This window comes from Triticum urartu, chromosome 3A (genome assembly GCF_056163025.1).
Source record: "Triticum urartu cultivar PI428250 chromosome 3A, HENAU_Tu73, whole genome shotgun sequence".
NCBI lineage: Eukaryota > Viridiplantae > Streptophyta > Magnoliopsida > Poales > Poaceae > Triticum > Triticum urartu.
Window position 1 is genome coordinate 574,730,129 of NC_141875.1, and position 18,411 is coordinate 574,748,539.

General features: G+C 45.3%; 1 protein-coding gene across 1 annotated transcript; it reads right to left on the reverse strand.

Moving 5' to 3' along the window:
• Positions 1 to 9,970: 9,970 nt before the first annotated feature.
• Positions 9,971 to 14,145, reverse strand: ATSIK (Protein kinase superfamily protein). The gene is made up of 5 exons (XM_048693404.2): positions 13,943 to 14,145; positions 12,297 to 12,950; positions 11,241 to 11,498; positions 11,015 to 11,134; positions 9,971 to 10,857 (listed from the first exon to the last, which is right to left on the reverse strand). Exons 2-5 carry the CDS (start codon positions 12,927 to 12,929, stop codon positions 10,231 to 10,233), a joined length of 1,638 nt encoding a protein of 545 aa, XP_048549361.1. The 5' UTR covers positions 12,930 to 12,950; positions 13,943 to 14,145; the 3' UTR covers positions 9,971 to 10,230.
• Between the last annotated feature and the right edge of the window lie 4,266 nt (positions 14,146 to 18,411).

The window sequence follows — 18,411 nt, forward strand, 5'->3', positions numbered from 1 at the left end:
TTTATACCGATATGACTTAAGTGGCAGTGCCACAAGTAGGTGGTACTATCATTACTATCTTATATCTTTTGGCATGAACATGTGTATCACTATGATCGAGATTCAATGAACCATTCATTTTAGGTGCAAGACCATTGAAGGTATTATTCAAATAAACAGAGTAACCGTTATTCTCCTTAAATGAATAACCGTATTGCGATAGACATAATCCAATCATGTCTATGCTCAATGCAAACACCAATCTCGATGGTAGAGGGAGCGTGCGATGCTTGATCATATCAACATTGGAAACACTTCCAACACATATCGTCAGCTCACCTTTAGCTAGTCTTCGTTTATTTCGTAGCTTTTATTTCGAGTTACTAACACTTAGCAACCGAACCGGTATCTAATACCCTGGTGCTACTAGGAGTACTAGTAAAGTACACATTATAATGCATATCCAATATACTTCTGTCGACCTTGCCAGCCTTCTCATCTACCAAGTATCTAGGGTGGTTCTGCTTCAGTGACTGTTCCCCTTATTACAGAAGCACTTAGTCTCGGGCTTGGGTTCAACTTTGGGTTTCTTCACTAGAGCAGCAGCTGAATTGCCGTTTCATGAAGTATCCCTTCGTGCCCTTGCCCTTCTTGAAACTAGTGGTTTTACCAACCATCAACAATTGATGCTCCTTCTTGATTTCTACTTTTGTGGTGTCAAACATCGCGAATATCTCAAGGATCATCATATATGTCCCTGATATATTATAGTTCATCACGAAGCTCTAGCAGCTTGGTGGTAATGACTTCGGAGAAACATCACTTTCTCATCTGGAAGATCAACTCCCACTCGATTCAAATGATTGTTGTACTCAGACAATCTGAGCACAAGCTCAACAATTGAGCTTTTCTCCCTTAGTTTGCAGGCTAAGAAAATCGTCGGAGGTCTTATACCTCTTGACGTGGGCACGAGCCTGAAATCCCAATTTCAGCCCTCGAAACATCTCATATGTTTCGCGATGTTTCAAAACGTCTTCGGTGCCTCAACTCTAAACCGTTTAACTGAACTATCACGTAGTTATCAAAATGTGTATGTCAGATGTTCGCAACATCCACAGACAACGTTCGAGGTTCGGCACACTGAGCGGTGCATTAAGGACATAAGCCTTCTATGAAGCAATGAGGACAATCCTCAGTTTACGGACCTAGTCCGCATAATTTCTACTATCAACTTTCAACTAATTTTTTTCTAGGAACATAACTAAAAAGTAGAACTGAAGCGCGAGCTACGACATAATTTGCGAAGACCTTTTGACTATGTTCAGGATAATTAAGTTCATCTTATGAATTCCCACTCAGATAGACATCCCTCTAGTCATCTAAGTGATTACATGATCCGATTCAACTAGGCCGTGTCCGATCATCACGTGAGACGGACTAGTCATCATCGGTGAACATCTTCATGTTGATCGTATCTACCATACGACTCATGCTCGACCTTTCGGTCTCTTGTGTTCCGAGGCCATACTATTGGAAATATGCCCTAGAGGCAATAATAAATTAGTTATTATTATATTTCCTTGTTCATGATAATCGTTTATTATCCATGCTAGAATTGTATTGATAGGAAACTCAGATACATGTGTGGATACATAGACAACACCATGTCCCTAGTAAGCCTCTAGTTGACTAGCTCGTTAATCAATAGATGGTTACGGTTTCCTGACCATGGACATTGGATGTCGTTGATAACGGGATCACATCATTAGGAGAATGATGTGATGGACAAGACCCAATCCTAAGCCTAGCACAAGATCATGTAGTTCGTATGCTAAAGCTTTTCTAATGTCAAGTATCGTTTCCTTAGACCATGAGATTGTGCAACTCCCGGATACCGTAGGAGTGCTTTGGGTGTACCAAACGTCACAACGTAACTGGGTGGCTATAAAGGTACACTACAGGTATCTCCGAAAGTGTCTGTTGGGTTGGCACGAATCGAGACTGGGATTTGTCACTCCGTGTAAACGGAGAGGTATCTCTGGTCCCACTCGGTAGGACATCATCATAATGTGCACAATGTGATCAAGGAGTTGATCACGGGATGATGTGTTACGGAACGAGTAAAGAGACTTGCCGGTAATGAGATTGAACAAGGTATCGGATACCGACGATCGAATCTCGGGCAAGTACAATACCGCTAGACAAAGGGAATTGTATACGGGATTGATTGAATCCTCAACATCGTGGTTCATCCGATGAGATCATCGTGGAACATGTGGGAGCCAACATGGGTATCCATATCCCGCTGTTGGTTATTGACCGGAGAACGTTTCGGTCATGTCTGCATGTCTCCCGAACCCGTAGGGTCTACACACTTAAGGTTCGGTGACGCTAGGGTTATAGAGATATTAGTATGCGGTAACCCGAAAGTTGTTCGGAGTCCCGGATGAGATCCCGGACGTCACGAGGAGTTCCGGAATGGTCCGGAGGTAAATAATTATATATAGGAAGTGCTATTTCGGCCATCGGGACAAGTTTCGGGGTCACCGGTATTGTACCGGGACCACCGGAAGGGTCCCGGGGGTCCACCGGGTGGGGCCACCTGCCCCGGGGGGGCACATGGGCTGTAGGGGTGTGCGCCTTGGCCTGTATGGGCCAAGGGCACCAGCCCCAAGAGGCCCATGCGCCAAGAGATAAGGAAAGGAAGAGTCCTAAAGGGGGAAGGCACCTCCGAGGTGCCTTGGGGAGGATGGACTCCTCCCTGGCCGCACCCTTCCTTGGAGGAAGGGCCAAGGCTGCGCCCCCCCCCCCCTCTCCCTTGGCCCTATATATAGTGGGGGGAAGGGAGGGCAGCACCACCTAAGCCCTGGCGCCTCCCTCTCCCTCCCATGACACATCTCCCTCCTCCCGCAGCGCTTGGCGAAGCCCTGTTGGAATCCCGCTACTTCCACCACCACGCCGTCGTGCTGCTGGATTTCCATCAACCTCTCCTCCCCCCTTGCTGGATCAAGAAGGAGGAGATGTCGCTGCTCCGTACGTGTGTTGAACACGGAGGTGCCGTCCGTTCGGCGCTAGGATCATCGGTGATTTGGATCACGACGAGTACGACTCCATCAACCCCGTTCTCTTGAACGCTTCCGCGCGCGATCTACAAGGGTATGTAGATCCACTCCTCCCTCGTTGCTAGATGACTCCATAGATTGATCTTGGTGACACGTAGGAAAATTTTGAATTATTGCTACGTTCCCCAACAGTGTTGGAAATATGCCCTAGAGGCAATAATAAATTGGTTATTATTATATTTCCTTGTTCATGATAATCGTTTATTATCCATGCTAGAATTGTATTGATAGGAAACTCAGATACATGTGTGGATACATAGACAACACCATGTCCCTAGTAAGCCTCTAGTTGACTAGCTCGTTGATCAATAGATGGTTACGGTTTCCTGACCATGGACATTGGATGTCGTTGATAACGGGATCACATCATTGGGAGAATGATGTGATGGACAAGACCCAATCCTAAGCCTAGCACAAGATCATGTAGTTCGTATGCTAAAGCTTTTCTAATGTCAAGTATCATTTTCTTAGACCATGAGATTGTGCAACTCCCGGATACCGTAGGAATACTTTGGGTGTGCCAAACGTCACAACGTAACTAGGTGACTATAAAGGTACACTACAGGTATCTCCGAAAGTGTCTGTTGGGTTGGCACGAATCGAGACTGGGATTTGTCACTCCGTGTAAATGGAGAGGTATCTCTGGGCCCACTCGGTAGGACATCATCACAATGTGCACAATGTGATCAAGGAGTTGATCACGGGATGATGTGTTACGAAACAAGTAAAGAGACTTGTCGGTAACGAGATTGAACAAGGTATCGGGATACCAACGATCGAATCTTGGGCAAGTATCGTATCGATAGACAAAGGGAATTGTATACGGGATTGATTAAGTCCTTGACATCGTGGTTCATCCGATGAGATCATCGTGGAACATGTGGGAGTCAACATGGGTATCCAGATCCCGCTGATGGTTATTGACCGGAGAGTCATCTCGGTCATGTCTGCATGTCTCCCGAACCCGTAGGGTCTACACACTTAAGGTTCGGTGACGCTAGGGTTATAGAGATATTAGTATGCGGTAACCCAAAAGTTGTTCGGAGTCCCGGATGAGATCCCGGACGTCACGAGGAGTTCCGGAATGGTCCGGAGGTAAAGAATTATATATAGGAAGTGCTATTTCGGCTATCGGGACAAGTTTCGGGGTCACCGGTATTGTACCAGGACCACCGGAAGGGTCCCGGGGGTCCACCGGGTGGGGCCACCTGCCCCGGGGGGCCACATGGGCTGTAGGGGGTGCGCCTTGGCCTGTATGGGCCAAGGGCACCAGCCCCAAGAGGCCCATGCGCCAAGAGATAAGGGAAAGAAAGAGTCCTAAAGGGGGAAGGCACCTCCGAGGTGCCTTGGGGAGGATGGACTCCTCCCTGGCCGCACCCTTCCTTGGAGGAAGGGCCAAGGCTGCGCCCCCCCCCCCTCTCCCTTGGCCCTATATATAGTGGGGGAAGGGAGGGCAACCTCACCTAAGCCCTGGCGCCTCCCTCTCCCTCCCATGACACATCTCCCTCCTCCCGCAGCGCTTGGCGAAGCCCTGTTGGAATCCCGCTACTTCCACCACCACGCCGTCGTGCCGCTGGATCTCCATCAACCTCTCCTCCTCCCTTGCTGGATCAAGAAGGAGGAGACGTCGCTGCTCCGTACGTGTTTTGAACGCGGAGGTGCCGTCCGTTCGGCGCTAGGATCATCGGTGATTTGGATCACGACGAGTACGACTCCATCAACCCCGTTCTCTTGAACGCTTCCGCGCGCGATCTACAAGGGTATGTAGATCCACTCCTCCCTCGTTGCTAGATGACTCCATAGATTGATCTTGGTGATACGTAGAAAATTTTGAATTATTGCTACGTTACCCAACAGTCTGTACATGCTAGGCTCGTCAAGTCAACCTAAGTGTTTCGCATGTGTAAATCTGTCTTACACCCGTTGTATGTGAACGTTAGAATCTATCACACCCGATCATCACGTGGTGCTTTGAAACAACGAACTGTCGCAACGGTGCACAGTTAGGGGAAACACTTTCTTGAAATTATTATGAGGGATCATCTTATTTACTACCGTCGTTCTAAGTAAACAAGATGCATAAACATGATAAACATCACATGCAATCAAATAATAGTGACATGATATGGCCAATATCATATAGCTCCTTTGATCTCCATCTTGGGGCTCCATGATCATCTTGTCACCGGCATGACACCATGATCTCCATCATCATGGTCTCCATCGTTGTGTCTCCATGAAGTTGTCTCGCCAACTTATTACTTCTACTACTATGGCTACCGGTTAGCAATAAAGTAAAGTAATTACATGGCGTTGTTCAATGACACGCAGGTCATACAATAAATAAAGACAACTTCTATGGCTCCTGCCGGTTGTCATACTCATCGACATGCAAGTCGTGATTCCTATTACAAGAACATGATCAATCTCATACATCACATATATCATTCATCACATCCTTTTGGCCATATCACATCACATGGCATACCCTGCAAAAACAAGTTAGACGTCCTCTAATTGTTGTTTGCATGTTTTACGTGGCTGCTATGGGTTTCTAGCAAGAACGTTTCTTACCTACGCAAAACCACAACGTGATATGCCAATTGCTATTTACCCTTCATAAGGACCCTTTTCATCGAATCCGATCCGACTAAAGTGGGAGAGACAGACACCCGCTAGCCACCTTATGCAACTAGTGCATGTCAGTCGGTGGAACCAGTCTCACGTAAGAGTACGTGTAAGGTCGGTCCGGGCCGCTTCATCCCACAATGCCGCTGAATCAAGATTGGACTAGTAACGGTAAGCATATTGAACAAAATCAACGCCCACAACTACTTTGTGTTCTACTCGTGCATAGAAACTACGCATAAACCTGGCTCATGATGCCACTGTTGGGGAACGTAGCAATAATTCAAAATTTTCTACGTATCATCAAGATCAATCTATGGAGTCATCTAGCAACGAGGGAGGAGTGGATCTACATACCCTTGTAGATCGCGCGCGGAAGCGTTCAAGAGAACGGGGTTGATGGAGTCGTACTCGTCGTGATCCAAATCACCGATGATCCTAGCGCCGAACGGACGGCACCTCCGCGTTCAACACACGTACGGAGCAGCGACGTCTCCTCCTTCTTGATCCAGCAAGGGGGGAGGAGAGGTTGATGGAGATCCAGCAGCACGACGGCATGGTGGAAGTAGCGGGATTCCAACAGGGCTTCGCCAAGCGCTGCGGGAGGAGGGAGATGTGTCATGGGAGGGAGAGGGAGGCGCCAGGGCTTAGATGAGGCTGCCCTCCCTTCCCCTCACTATATATAGGGCCAAGGGAGAGGGGGGCGCAGCCTTGGCCCTTCCTCCAAGGAAGGGTGCGGCCAGGGAGGAGTCCATCCTCCCCAAGGCACCTAGGAGGTGCCTTCCCCCTTTAGGACTCTTCCTTTCCCTTATCTCTTGGCGCATGGGCCTCTTGGGGCTGGTGCCCTTGGCCCATATAGGCCAAGGCGCACACCCCTACAGCCCATGTGGCCCCCCGGGGCAGGTGGACCCCCTTGGTGGACCCCCGGACCCCTTTCAGCACTCCCGGTACAATACCGATAATGCGCGAAACTTTTCCGGCGACCAAAACAAGACTTCCCATATATAAATCTTTACCTCCGGAACTCCTCGTGACGTCCGGGATCTCATCCGGGACTCCGAACAACTTTCGGGTTACCGCATACTTATATCTCTATAACCCTAGCGTCACTGAACCTTAAGTGTGTAGACCCTACGGGTTCGGGAGACACGTAGACATGACCGAGAGGACTCTCCAGCCAATAACCAACAGCGGGATCTGGATACCCATGTTGGCTCCCACATGCTCCTCGATGATCTCATCGGATGAACCACGATGTCGAGGATTCAATCAATCCCGCATACAATTCCCTTTGTCTATCGGTATGTTACTTGCCCGAGATTCGATCGTCGGTATCCCGATACCTTGTTCAATCTCGTTACCGGCAAGTCTCTTTACTCGTTCCGTAACACATCATCCCGTGATCAACTCCTTGATCACATTGTGCACATTATGATGATGTCCTACCGAGTGGGCCCAGAGATACCTCTCCGTCACACGGAGTGACAAATCCCAGTCTCGATTCGTGCCAACCCAACAGACACTTTCGGAGATACCCGTAGTGCACCTTTAAGTCACCCAGTTATGTTGTGACGTTTGGCACACCCAAAGTATTCCTACGGTATCCGGGAGTTGCACAATCTCATGGTCTAAGGAAATGATACTTGACATTAGAAAAGCTTTAGCGAACGAACTACACGATCTTTGTGCTAGGCTTAGGATTGGGTCTTGTCCATCACATCATTCTCCTAATGATGTGATCCCGTTATCAATGACATCCAATGTCCATGGTCAGGAAACCGTAACCATCTATTGATCAACGAGCTAGTCAACTAGAGGCTTACTAGGGACATGGTGTTGTCTATGTATCCACACATGTATCTGAGTTTCCTATCAATACAATTCTAGCATGGATAATAAACGATTATCATGAACAAGGAAATATAATAATAACTAATTTATTATTGCCTCTAGGGCATATTTCCAACAATATATACGTACATCTAGCAATCGAGGCTCGGTTGATGGTTCCACGTTGGGCCTTGGGCAGTTGGGCACTTGGGCTAGAAAGTTTTCATGTCCAACAACAAAAAGATCAGAAGTGGCCTGTACACATGACACCTATACGTAGAAACTACTGGTAATACTAGTACCTACTAACGAAGCGTCATGGGGGGGGGCGAGGCGATGGGGGGGGGGGGTCTGACCCCTGCTCGCACCCCCTGTCTCCGCCTCTGCAGGAGGATAACCTGATGTGGCGGTACGAATCTAAAGGCATTTACTCTTCAAAATCTCTATATGCCATTATTAATTTTAGAGGTGTGCGGCCTATTTAGGCCCTGTTTGGTTCATATGTCCTAAGCATTTTTTTAGTCCCAACTTATAAGTCTCAAGTCCCTAAAAAGTCCCTATTTGTTTGGTTCCTGGGACTTAACATGGATTAAAAGACCATATTACAAATATAAGTCCCTATAAGTCCCTCTTTGAGAGTCTTATTTCATAAGTTCCAAATACCCACTTTAAGTCCCTATAAGTCCCTCATGTTTGGTTTAGATGGGACTTATAGGGACTTTTTTAAGTCCCTAGAAACAAACACCCTCTTACGCTCATGTGGTGTGGAGTTTGAAAATCCCACCTAGAATATGAGAGTTTCTTTGGTTGTTCTCTCAGAATAAAATAATGACTTGTGATAAACTTGAGGAAAAGAGGAATTCCAAAACCCCTGGAATGTGTGCGCTGTACTGAGATAGGATCTGTACATCATCTTTTCTTTGATTGTGTAGTTGCTAGGATAATTTGGAAGGAGGTGGAGGTAATTTTTTATAGGAGTTTTCATTCCTTCTTGGAGTTAGCTGCCTGCTGGCTCTGTAACAAGAAAATTATGCAATTGAATGTAGTCTCTTCTGCTGTCCTGTGAGGACTGTGAAATGCTAGGAACTCACTCTGTCAAACAGGTTTGGCATGGGTGAAACCTCACAAGGAGCTAAGGGGGGGCAGACGACACAACTCAGAGATCATCTGTTGGTGAAACCAAGATCGCCTCTGGAGCTGGAACCAGACCGAGATGTCAAGAAACCTTGGGTCATCTTTCCTGGGCAAGAACCATTCAAAGAATGACACACGGGGGTCGCGCCACACTGGAGGAGTTGAAGAACAACCCAAAGATAGCAGATGAGATCCATGTGGTCTTCGCTCTCATGATCTGAACGAAAAATGTGGCAGATTTATCGTTACTTTCACTATTATGTCTGTTCTCCCTCAACTTGTAAGACTGTCTTTTAGCGGATCTGTTTGGTTGTTGGTTTGAGCTTTTGGAATCTGGGTGGGTTAGACCAGATGCTTTGTATGGCTTGTGTGGTTAAGTTTCTATGAAGTGTGTAGCCGGGGGAGCTCCCCTTTGATCGAAAAAAACAGAGGAGGTTGCATGTTGGAGTTGTATTAGGACAAGTATTTCCGGATAGAGGGAGTACTACTGTCACGTCTGGTCTACCCGATCAATCAAACTACTACCTCACACTGGATCTGGTTAGGTAGGTGCGGACCTTCTCATGCTGTCGCGCCCTTTACAGCCCGCGCAAAAAGTAACACGACAGAGAGGGTTGCACTTAGGTGAGCCCGATCAAACTGTGCAAGATTTCGGGTTGAAAACTCAAGCCATCTTTCCGCAGCCGGTACTCTGGATTAACCCATTTTTTTCCTGCTCAATCGCAATCTACTTCTGGTCGTCACGCCCCAATCCGTAGCAAAAACAGTCAAAAGGACTAATATCATCCACCAGCTGAGCTCAGGGGCGGCGACCGACGAACAGGAAACACAAGAGAAAGAAAGGGAACGCTAGAAGAAACATAGCTGTAGTTGAACAAAACAGCTCACTAGTGTTTCAGACGTCAGAAACATTCCGACCGCCAACAAAAAGATGAACAAAATGGAATTCCAAGGCTTTTGTGACACATCATCACGTCTTCTTGGCATTTTATTACTGTACCAGTCCAATCTACAAAACGCTAACACATCACCCTAATCAAGCACATCATCACTATACAGATTAAAAAGCAAGTAGGCTGGTCAAGGTCAACAATTGCAACGGCGAGATCAACATTCCACAGAAAGGAATTCAACATCTCTAACCGGCTGCTGCAAAATGATATCAACGTGTGGACAGCAGAACATTCAGTAGACCGCTATTATTCCACGACTAGCAGCAACAAAACTTAGCATTCAAGAGAAGAAAGAAACAGCTGAAATGTTTGACGGCGAGCAAATACCGACCGACCAACCAACCCACGTTTATTGCATAGTGGGGTTACAAGCCCCACTCAACACACACTTCTTCCATGACCCCCATCCAATCAGAGAACGACAAGTATCTACAAGCTGGTTCTACTATCTACACTTCACTCTGCCCTTTTTCACATGTCCTTGCAACATAGTATATCCCATAGCACTGAGATCACTCGCTAGGCTAACCAAAACAACAAATAAATCAAGGCAAAGAGAAGAAAATCCGACACTATATGGACAATCAAAAACCCTCGACGCCAGGTCTCCGCATGATGTTGGGGGGCAATTTCTTGACCGAGCTTACCCTGGGGTAGTCCAGGGTGATGGTGGAAGAGCAGTTCCTTGGGGGAAGCAGCGCAGACGTCGATGATCTCGGTGACACCAGGTGCTGGTTGCACGAAGGAGGCGACGGCGAGAAGGTCATGACAGGATGCTGAGGAACAATGCCGTTGAGACTCGTGGATTTTAGCATCACTTTCCTCGGTGCGGCGGACGGTACTTGAAGAGGATACCGGCAGGGGACCTTTATGTCCTGGACGCTTGCTAGAGACTCCACGACGGCCCTCATCGTAGGCCTTTCGGATGGATCCCTATGAAGGCACTTCAGGATGATGTCTGCCACAGTCCTAGCAGCCTTGGGAGGAAAGCGTCCTTTTATACGGGGATCCATGATGAGGGATAGGCGACTATCGTCCGTGAGGAAAGGCCTGCCCCACTTGACAATATTACGTTCTTCTTTGGTGGAACGTACATCAAGGTTCTTCCTTCCTGTTATTAGCTCGAGCAAGACGACTCCAAAGCTCCATACGTTGCTCTTGGGAGTCAGTACCCCTTTTTCCAAGGTTTCCTCTGAGAGGTTTGTAGCAGTCTGCCCAAGAATAACATCTCCCGTAAGCATTGGGATGTTGACAAGTAAATGAACATAATGCGATGTATTAATATTATTTCCATCTTTTTTACTGCATTAAAAGCATGCAAGCCAGAACCAATGTAAACTGTGGAGGAACATGCTGTGTGAACCTTACCACAGATGCCTTAGATCTTTCCTCCTCAGAATTGAAGCCAACACAACCATATCCCGACAGCTTTGCCGTGAAATCTTTCTCTATTTGGATGTTTGAGGTTGAGAAGTCATCATACATTGCCTGTAAATAGAAATGCATGTTAAAATATATAAGAAATAACTACCAAACAAAGTGCAAGAGAGCATGGTAACTTCTTGGTCATGTCAAAGGGTTTGGATCAAGTTACCTGAAAGGGTCCTTCATCGTGTAGGAAAGCTAGACCTTTAGCAGCACCAAGGGCAACCTTCAAACGTGTAGACCAGTCCATCAAACGACCTTCCGGTCTTCCAAAGAGTAACCTGTCTAAACTGCCATGATGGAGCCGCTCATAAACCAACATCCTTTCATTAGATTCATCTCTTGCATGATAGCCGATGAGTTTACATAAATTGGGATGTTGAAGTGATGCCAACGTATTTACTTGTGCCTTAAATTCTTTGAAACTCTGCAGAGTGGTGAAAAATATATTGCATCAGTGCCTCATTAGTCAAATTTTCAATATTACAACAAGGTGATCCAAGAAACATAGTAGCCATGGCATGTAGGTGGCAACTTCTCTAAAATGGTGAAAGGTATCCAGTTATCTAGAAGGTCTAACCAACAATCTCAGACTACTAGTTTTTTTTTTGGAGATTCCTTAAATGTCGACATCCAGTAAAGCTGGACGGGACATTACCAAGGATCATTAGGCAAAGTCATCTACCTTGGAGAAAGTAAATCTCCACCAAATCGCTTGCAAGAGAAAGCATGAAACACCACCTCCCAAAAGAACATTGCTAGTGAACAAACAGCTCACAAGTGATAAAGCCAAGATTGATCATGAAGGGGTACAAATATCTCATAGTGAAGAGAACAAGGACGATCAAACACATTGCCTTCCTTCAAAGCATGCTACCTAACCCACCGATGTTATGGTCCTAAGTTGTATTTGCAAAATTAAAATCAGCCTATTTCTACAGGGGGCAGAGCTGCATCAATAAGCATAGGTCACATGCCTAGATGTAAACAGCAGGCCACTCTAGCCTAAGTTCAGCTTTGTAAACAGAACAGATACTGCAAACGTAATACATTCATGGTGGATAGGCAAATTTCAACAAGTTATCACATGGAAAGAAAAAAAAATAGTAGGTGTGCCAGAAAGTGTATTGGCGAACAGGCCGGACTAGCAAAACTGTGAGGGAAATCTCCATGATCCAAAATAAGAAGGGAAAGTATTACCATGAAACTTGATAGAGAACAGTACCTGGTTGGACGGGAGTAATCGGGCAACTATTGCGTCCATCTTCTTTGGTTCAACAAAATCATCCCTGAACGATGCCTTATATGACGTCAAAGTCTGAGTTTCTGAGACACACTGATCACTAGAAAACCACTGGCAAGCAGTGGAAATCTCATCATACGAGAAGTTCTTAAGCCCATCGGACCTCTTCGGAGGCAGTGGGAGAGGACCTGAAACCTCAAGTGGCCCACTTGCATTGATAGCCTTGAAGCTACCAAAGTTCCTCAAAGAACTGCCTTCTGGTGAGGGAAGAGGAAGGGGCAGCGGATTTGAAAACCGATGCGCCTTAATAGCTCCTCCCTTGCCCCTAGGGTCATCCTGATCATCGAATTCGGCATACGGAAGGCCATCCTGATCAACCAGGATCAGGCTGGAGGGAGCAGACAGCACACGTGCCCTGCTGTAAGAGACTTTATTGGCCGATTGGCAGATCTTTGCCCTGTTCCTGAAACTAGGAGGCGCCGACTGCAGAGATGGCACATGAGCTTCCGGCTCCGGGAGCCTCAGGGATGTGTCCCTTGCATCGCCATGCTTCTTGCTTGCGACAAGAGGGCTCTTCTTCTTCTTGGACCTCAGGCCAGTGAAGCAGCCCATCATATGCACACCGACGAAAAGCTCCTGCAGAATTTGAAATGGGTTGATGAATTAGCATATAGTAGTAGCAAAAGTAACTGGTCCTGCATTGCATTACAGCGGTTAGCAGTTGGCAAAACACACAAGAAAAAGCTGTGGTGTACCACATCCATGTTGCTTAAAGATTAATCCAGTACACCTAAGCTACAAAAAGGCACCAAGGCCTCGCACGAGCGGCCAACCCAGCTATGATTTTTCCGATCAAGTACAACGCCTATGAACTGATCTGTTTATATTTCACTTTTGTGAACAACTAAATTCCGAAGCCTCCAAAAATCATTGCCGGAGAAGTAGAAATTACTTCTACCGTCCCAAGAACTGATCTACCCCCGGGCACCAGCTAGGACCAAAGATACTACGTGGCCTGGCTGGTTCGACGCATTGGTCCACAGGCGCCACATTCAATTTCCAAACACCGTCCATTATTAATTCCGTCTCCGATGCAGCTTCGCAGAAATTGCGCATGCCCACAGCGGCAACTACAACTACTATCTATCAAGCCACCAACTCGGCAGGAACGGAGTTGAATGGTCAGAGCCCTCACCTAATCTGCCCAAATAACAAACTGGGTCAAGAGACCAGCTAAAATAAGCAAACCTTCCTCAACTAAGTAATTGACCCCACCAAACCCTGCCAAGAACCGGCCGCCCCCGGATTAACCGGAACATTTGACCAGCACGCGGCCGTAATGAGCCGCAGCTCATGGCCGGCAGGCTGAAAATCACCAAGGGGGGGTCACCAAAACGCTCAAGAATCAGCATGCAGGACGAATCCTAAGCCTCCGTCCCCCGAAATCTACAATGCGAGGGGCGCGGGCGAGGAAACGGTCAAACGTGCCAGCGGCGCCTTTGTGCCGGCCCAAATGGGGAGAGATCCAGGCCGAGCAGCTCCGGAACTCGCGACATGAACGGCGAACAAGGGGCTGAAGAAGCGCCCGTACAAACAGCAAACAGAACAGACATGGACCAAGATCGCACCTGTGGAAGCCGCTCCGGCGCGTGCGAAATGGGAGGAGACTGGCCCGCTCCTCGGGCGGAGGCTGGCGTCTGGGGCGTCGGGGGAGGAGGACGGGGGTGGGGCGAGACGAGGAGAGCGAATGGCGGGGCGAGGGAGGATATAGCAGCAGGAGGAGGAGCTGCTGAGAGGGGGTTGAAAAGTAAAGAATGGAGGTGAGAGAGGGGATGGAGTAAGAAGAAGCGGCAGCGGGGTGGGCACTGGTCAAAGCCGGAGATGTGGCGATAGCAACTCCGAGGCGAGGCGGATTTTTATATTCCACCCTGTTCCCGCCGCATTTTTCGAAACCGTCCTCTCCATTCGCAGCCGCAGAAATGTTTGGGGGCGTTTTCTAGTAGTTGATGGATCCTTGTTTTGTATTTTACCCCTCGTTGGCATACTCGCGGTTTTGGAGCTGGTGAAAACGTGAAAACTAGGTTAACCACCGGAAGAGAAAACACCGGGGGAAAAGCTGTTTTGAATCCCGGATCCCATGGGAGCCGGTATTTGGAATTGGAGCCTCGAAAATATGTTTTGTTTTGCATATATAGACGTATGTAAACTATTTTATTGGTGTACAGAAAATATGTGTGCCGAAATTTTTATTGACGCATTTTTTCTTCTTCCCTTTAGCTATACTATCTTCCTAAGATGAGGTGTAGGAGCCGCTACGACTGATGAACGGAAAGATAAAAGACTCCTTAGAGCACGGGGTCGGCTTCATGAAAAATAGAAATACTGTAAATTTGGATACAGGAATGAAGAGCGAAACCCGGCAAAAGAAGGAACGGAAACGAAAAACTCGCAAATGGAAAAGGCGTTCTAGTGGGAAAAAAACATGTTTTCATGCTGAACACACGGCGGAAACAGAAACGGAAACGAGAAATTCGTGAATGGATAAAACGCGATAGTGGGAAACGGGACATCTTTTCATGCTGAACACCCGGCGGAAACAAAAAACAGAAACGAGAAATTCGTGAATGGATAAAACGCTATAGTGAAAACGGAACACATTTTCACGCTAAACACCCGGTTCAAAACAGAAACGGAAACGAGAAAAACGGATTTTTATATTTCACCTTGTTACCGCCGCATTTTTCCAAACCGCCCTCGTCATTCGCAGCCACAGAAATGTTTGGGCATTTTCTAGTAGCTTGGTGGATCCTTATTTTGTATTTTACCCCTCGGTGGTATACTCGCAGTTTTGGAGCTGGTTAAAGCGTGAAGTCTAGGTTAACCACCGCAAGAAATAACACTGAAAGAAAAGCTGTTTTGAATCCCGAGTCCCATGGTAGCCGGTATTGGGAATTGGAGCCTCAAAAAAATTGTTTTCTTTTGCATATATAGACGTGTGTAAACCAACAACGTAAACTATTTTATTGGTGCATAAAAAATATGTGTGCCGAAATTTTTACTGACGCATTTTCCCCCTTTAGCTACACTATCTTCCTAAGATGGGGTGTAGGAGGGGCTAGAGCTGATAAGCGGAAAGATAAAAGACCCCTTAGGGCACATAATCAGCTTCATGGAAAATAGAAAATATTGTAAATTTGGATACGGGAATGAAGAAGGAAACCCGGCAAAAGAAGGAATGGAGACGGAAATTTCGCAAATGGAAAAGACGTTCTAGTGCAAACAGAACATGTTTTCATGCTGAACACATGGCGGAAATAGAACGGAAACGAGGAATTCGTGAATGGATAAAACGCTATAGTGGAAGCGCAACATGTTTTCATGCTAAACACCCAGTGGAAACAGAAATGAAAATGAGAAATTCGTGAATGGTAAAATGCTATAGTAGGAACAGAACATGTTTTCATGCTGAACACCCGGCGAAAATAGAAACGAAAATGAGAAATTCGTGAATGGATAAAGTGCCCAAGTGGGAACGGCGCATGTTTTAATGTTGAACAACATCAGGAGGAAATAGAAATGGAAACGAAAATGTCGTGAATGGAAAAGATGTTCAAGTAAAAACATAACATGTTTTTATGCTGAACACTCCATGAAAACCTAAACGGAAACAAAAAATTCGTGAACTGTAAAAATGTTCCAATGAAAATGAAACATGTTTTCATACTGAAGATCCAACGGTTACAGAAACAAAAACGAACCTTCGCGAATGGATAAAACGCTCTAGTGGAAACGAAACGTGTTTTCATGTTAAACACCCTACGAAAACAGAAATGGAAACGAAAAATTTGCAAATGAACAGAATGTTCTAGTGGAAACGGAACCGTTTTTCATGTTGAACACCTGGCGGAGACAAAAATGGAAACAAAAATTTCGTGAATGGAGAAAATGTTATAGTAGAAATGGAACGTGATTTCATGCCGGATACCCGACGTAAATAGAAACGAGAATAAGAAAATTCATGGAGTGGAAACAAACTATTTATAGTAAAAAGATAAATAGAATCGAAAAGGTTTTCAGGTTGAAGACCGCAAAAATGGAATGAATTGTCGCAGCCTTTATGAAAATTTCTACTAAAAAAGAGATATCATGGCATGTTTTCGAACTAAACTCACGTAGAAATGATGCTTTTTCTATTCATACACGTGAAAAAAATATGTTCATGTTATCCTATATATTTAAGAGAGTCATCTCCACTAACTTATTTATCTTAACATGCAAGCATATCATATCAACATACAATTATGGATGGGATAAAGCTCAGCTCAATATACAACCAGGCATGAAAAAAGACCCACCACCACTTGCCACCATGCATGAGAAAACATTTTTCATTCTACTCCCTCCGTCACAGTTTAGAAGGCACAATTAAATTTGCGTGGGTTTTCACAATAGACAATGTTTAGGGCGCATTGCATTTATTTCTAGTAGCTAATTAGTACTCCGATATACAATTTCTATATGCATGCGTAGTGTGAATGCTATTTTTTAGCTCATCTGACAACCAATAGATAACCACCTAGGTCACAGAGAATTTCCAAGCGCGCCTTCTAAACCATGACGGAGGAAGTAGTATTCTACTTGTATTCAATAATTATTTTTCAACTCTACATAACCAATATAATAAGTTGTATGTATTTTTCATTTTGGTTCATGTGTTATTAATCTAAGTATTTATATTCTACACAATCAAATCTCATTGAAATACAATTGATTCCCACAACGACGTGAAGAGTATCATCTAGTTATTGTAGATGAGCAATTTTAACATGGTCCTCATTGTAGATAGCCCACTTCAATAAACCATAAAACTTTAGCCCAACCACAGCATGGGCATATTGTTGGCCCCATTGCTTTGGTCGTAGCTATTGCTTTTATAAATATATTTTTCTTACTGTTATTCAGCTCACACGTTACACATCCAGGCCCAAGAATCTAGTTTAGCAAGATTTCCAAGTTATCCCTAGACTGGATGATTAGTACTCCCTCTGTTAAAGAAATATAATAGCGTTCAGATTTCTACTTTAGTGATTTAAAGGCTTTTATATTTCTTTACTGTGGGAGTACCTGCAATTCTCTCTTGTACAAATGGGATGTATGTTATATTTGTAGTTGTATTATAAAACTGGATGGTTTTGTAAGCTGTAAAGTTGAAAGAACTGATTCTAATACGACTATGAGAGAATCACAGAAATTTTTTACAGCTGATTCTTTGGTTGCAAAATGCTACTACCTCCGTAACTAAATATAATTCATTTTTACAGTTCAAATTGAACTATAAAAAACATCTTATATTTAGTTACGGAGGTAGTACCTGCAATAAGCTCGACTACTATGTGTAGGTTTTCCACGATTTTTAACCCTGGAGTATGTTTACAAAACCCATGGCAAAGTTACCTTCTCCGCTTCTAATACGACTACTACAAGAGAATTTTACAAGTGATATTGACGACTAGTACAAGAGAATCGCAAAAATGGTTCCACACAACATCAATACGTCAATATTTAGTCCTTTTCACCGTAGAGTAGATCAGCAGAAGCGCTGCGTAGACACCTTTCTTAACAAGAGTCTTGGTGAATTTCAAAAAAAAAACACAAGTCTTGGTACTCATTATAAACAAAAAATCATACTAGTAGCAGTGAAGCAATATATTCGGCACATATAGAAATCCTAGTGACCGAGAACAGAGGAAAACGACCTAGGGGAGACGATTGATGCCTTAAGCGAGGGTGTTGCAATTGCTGAACTCGACAAGGATATACATGCAGTTCTCCTTCGCCCGTTCTTTGTTTTCCTCTCTTTTGCTTTCAAGGGGATGGAAAAAGAACGCGAAATTTGCAGCCGGGGATGGCTTTGAACGTCTGACGAGTAGTCATTGCTTATTCGCCACTCCTCCCTTCAAAGGGACTACCGGACGGAAGAAATCAGCCGAAGCCTTTTCAAAAAGAAAAAAAAATCTTCAGAGGAACACATGTTGATCTCTTCTGCTTTCCGTATTTTATTTTAACTTTAAATGCCGGTTTTGGGTCATTTTCATGG

Excerpts from the sequence above, each read along its gene's own strand:
- ATSIK (XM_048693404.2), bottom strand. The coding sequence starts at position 12,929 with ATGATGGGCTGCTTCACTGGCCTGAGGTCCAAGAAGAAGAAGAGCCCT. Across the intron at positions 11,135-11,240 it reads ACGATGAAGGACCCTTTCAG|GCAATGTATGATGACTTCTC; the intron begins GTAACTTGATCC and ends TTCTATTTACAG. Across the intron at positions 10,858-11,014 it reads AAAGATCTAAGGCATCTGTG|ACTGCTACAAACCTCTCAGA; the intron begins GTAAGGTTCACA and ends ATTCTTGGGCAG.